This window comes from Zalophus californianus, chromosome 4, assembly GCF_009762305.2.
Source record: "Zalophus californianus isolate mZalCal1 chromosome 4, mZalCal1.pri.v2, whole genome shotgun sequence".
In the NCBI taxonomy this organism is placed as follows: Eukaryota; Metazoa; Chordata; class Mammalia; order Carnivora; family Otariidae; genus Zalophus; species Zalophus californianus.
The window spans coordinates 109448694-109452664 of NC_045598.1; the positions used below are offsets into that span (position 1 = coordinate 109448694).

A 3971-nucleotide genomic window follows, 5' to 3' on the forward strand; every position below is an offset into this window, starting at 1 on the left:
TTATTTGAGAGAGAGACACAGCATTATGTGCATGTATGGGGAGAGGGGCAGAGGGGAGAGAATCTTCAAGCAGACTCTGCTGAGTGCAGAACCTGGCATGGGCTCTGCACATGAGATCATAACCTGAGCCAAAACCAAGAGTCAGACACCTAACCACCTAAGCCACCCAGGTGCCCTTTAATGAGGCAATTTTAACTAGAAAAATTAAAACAGAAAAATGGCAGTTAAGACTTAATTATTTCTTCAGTCAACCAAAAAACAGAAGTTAAAGAAGCAGTTGGTTACAATCTCTCTAGCCTTCTTACAAATTATATGTAAAGAAAGTAAAGGAAAAAATGGTTATATGTCATTTTTAAATTCTTCCTCCACCTAAACCAAACCACTGTTTATAGACATCATATGTAGAGGTTTAAAACTTAAGCCTTGGAGTCAGGCAACCTATGTTTATTCTCTGGTTTGCCACTACTACGTGATCTTGGGCAAATTACCTAACTTCTCTAAGTTTTTTATTTAGAAAAGTGATAATAATTATGTCAATGTAAATAGCTGTTGTAAAGATTAAATGAAAAAACACATGTACATAATTAAGTAAGAGTGCCTGACACAGAGGAAGTGCTTGATTTAGGGGTAGCAATTATCATTTACATGTAAAAATGTATACTATTTCCTTCTCAGCCTTTAAGCTTCATAAAAGCACAGGATTAGAGGTCAGAGGGCCTGGATTCACGTTCCAGCTGGACCACTTAATCTCTCCAAGCTTCAGTGGCCTCCTCATTTGTCAAACTGGAATAAGGATACTCATTTCAACCATGTTACAAGGTGGTTAGAAGGTGCACATATACATTTAAAGGATTTTGTAAAGTAGTGTATTACAGGTATGGTAGAATGAAATGGAAGAAAAAGTCCTATTCTTTCACTCTTCCCACCCCCAATTAGCAGACATTTGTCATGAACAGAATCGACTTCGTTGTTATAGTGAAACATTTATAGCTAGGGTAGCTTTTGTGATTTAAACCAGACCCAGGAAAAGAAGTAAATGCTCTTTCACAAAGTGCCTTGAGAGTTTCTGTTTGGAAAATTGGCTCGTCAATGACATGCCAGCAGAATGAATGTCCTTTTCTAGTAAGAGATTATATTATATTGTGCCAGAAAAACCCATAGTTTGCTTGACAAAGGGTGTTTTCTTCCTGGGTGCCCAAGTCAGGGATTTCAAACGCAGCTTTCTCCAAAGGAAAGACAGAGCTGGAATCAAGCACCCCTGTTCCCCCTCATTCCTGGGTAGACTAGTTCAGAGTGGCTCCACTGGCACCTGACAGAAGCCTAAGTCGCAGGACTAACCAAGGGCTCAAGTACTGGAGCCTCTGAGGAAGAGATGCAGTTTTCAGAGCAATGGGAAGGGCAAGGGTTTGTGAAAAGAGAAGCAGAAAGAATGTCAGAAAGAGCTGTTCTTGGAGGGGACCAGTGAATGATGGTTAGATAGTTTCAACCACTGCCCCTCCTTTTTTTTTTTAATTCATTAAGGTGAAATTCACATAACATAAACTTAACTATTTTAAAGGGAACAATTTAGTAGCATTTGGTACATTCACAATGTTGTGCAATCACCACCTCTGCCCATATTCAAACCATTTTCATCACTTCAAAAGGAAATCTCATGCCCATTAAGAGGCCCCATTCTATTCCCCCACCTCCAGCACCTAGTAACCAACAACAGCAAAGAACTCTCCCAGTGTGAACAGGATCAGAAAAGATCCTCTAAACAAACCCCTGTAAGGGATGAAAAACTTTTCCTCTACCTCTTAAGTTTGTGAGCAAGGTACTATGAATTCAACTAATAAAAGACAGATAAACAAGAGCAATGGCACATTTTTTTTTTTTACTCTTAAGGCATTTATTTATTAAAACGTTCTCTGCCAAGATTTCACATTAGCTTAAAATTCAAATCAGTCTTTACATTTCTCTACTGAGGTTTCTGCCTCAGTGTATCACATGAAAACACCTTCTCCAGTAATCAGTGTTACCAGCGTCCACACGGTGAGCCCCATGGTCAGTCTCTTTGTTCCCTAGGTGACCCAACTAGAGGTTAATACTGCTCCGCTACAGGGTAAAAGCTCCTAACTCAAACTCATTGGAAAAGGGGTGAAACTTCTGCAAAGTGCACTTTAAGAAGAGGTACTGTTTGCTCATGAAAAGAAACCAGTGAGTCCTCTAAGAATAATAAAAGGGGGTATTTTACAGTTAAGCACATGATTTGGAGTGAAGAATTCGGATGTTGCTCTGCTGGTCCAGGCCGTTAATACTCTTCTTGATCCTCCTGTGGGCCCCCTTCATCAGGTATCATAAAGTCTTCGTCTGTGGCATACAGAATGTCCACGATCCTCCGCAATACTGGGTTGTTTTCCCCCTCGTTCTCCTGGCAAATCAATTCAATGTTCCTTAGCTTTCCAAAGTAGAAATCTCTTTCTTTCTCCAAGGCTTCGACAGTAAGTTTCAATACTTTGACCTGCTGCATCAATTCAGCTGCTTCGTCATCCCCGTTACCCACACCGGGATACTTTCGCACCACACCCGGGCCAGCCTTAGGGGTTGCAGTAGTTCTGTGTGTTGCAATGGGCCTCTGTGGAGGTGCACTGCTAGAGCTGAGAGATTTCTTCGGTTTGTTCAGAGCTGGAGCAAGGGAGGGAGCCACTGCAGTTTCTTGACCTTGTCCGGCAGCTACGGGGTCATAGTCTTTTCCATAATAGTTTGCATCAGAAAACTTCTTGAACCACTGAACAAATTCAGAATTGTCCTGAAACTTTCCTTTTACTAATTTGTCCACAGGAATTATTTTGTCAACACCCATTCTCTTAAAACCTCCTTGTAGTATTTTGAAGTTCTGGTTATATTCATGTTCTAGCTTAGCCTGGAATTTCACTTTCTTCAAGGCAATGGAGCCAGGGAACAGCAGGTCCGTAAACTGACAGTAGGCAGCCCCTGAGCACAACTGTTCGATCTTCGTCAGATTCAGCTGCAGAGACTCATTGATCCAGGCCAGCATGTCATGTGGACTTAGGTTATCACTGGTGACTGATGCTGAATATATGTTCACTGCCATCTTCGGCTCTCGGCGGAACCGCGTCCACGGCCTGTGCCCGGCTTTCGTTCCGACTTCGTCTCGTTCAAACCGCCCGACCGCGACTGCCCGCCTGTGCGATGACCTCACACACACCCCCAGTTACGCGCCGACGTACCGCAATGGCACATATTTTTAACATTCATGCACATAGGATTTATAGGAAAAAAATGAAACTCAAAGAAGTGATTAGATACAGGACGTACATACTATTTTTTTAAAAGATTTTATTTATTCATCTGAGACACAGAGAGAGAGCATGAGCAGGGCTGGAGGCAGGGGGAAAGGGAGAGGCAGGCTCCCCGCTGAGCTGGGAGCCGGATGTGGGGCTTGATCCCAGGACCCTGGGATCATGACTTGAGCGGAAGGCAGACGCTTAACCATCTAAGCCACCCAGGTGCCCCCTTACGTACTATTTTTAACTAAGGAAAGAGGGTTTGGCTTACAAAGGATGGTAAATTGTAGGAAAGTGACTAGAAAATATGTGGGGGAAACTAATGGAAAATTGGGGTTATTTCAGTAAGGTTTGTTTATACAAACTTATGTCAGGGTTGACTCTCCAGTGACGAGGGTTCTTTTTCAAGTTCAGAGGAGGGAAACACCTACACAAAGGGAAATTTCTACTCTGCTTTCAGGCAGGTTAGGAGAGGGCAGAGAACTCTTCCTGTGTGTGTTCATTCCCAAATGTCTTCAACTCAAAATAATTCTTCTGCCCAAGTGGCGTACTTTGGGGTGACATAGTCTGATGCCCTTCATCCCTTCACCCCTGTCACATCCAGTTTTCATATGGACGTGAGATTATTATTTTTATAGGAAGCAGTGACTTCTGCTGCTCCTTTCAGTCATCTAGTTGTAA

At 42.6% G+C, this 3971-nt stretch overlaps 1 protein-coding gene across 1 annotated transcript; it reads right to left on the reverse strand.

Annotated features, from left to right (window-relative positions):
* Positions 1-2145: 2145 nt before the first annotated feature.
* On the reverse strand, positions 2146-3097 carry LOC113910324 (microtubule-associated protein RP/EB family member 1-like). Its single transcript, XM_035727352.1, has one exon. The coding sequence runs from the start codon at positions 3095-3097 to the stop codon at positions 2294-2296; it is 804 nt and encodes a 267-aa protein (XP_035583245.1). The 3' UTR covers positions 2146-2293.
* Positions 3098-3971: the final 874 nt, after the last annotated feature.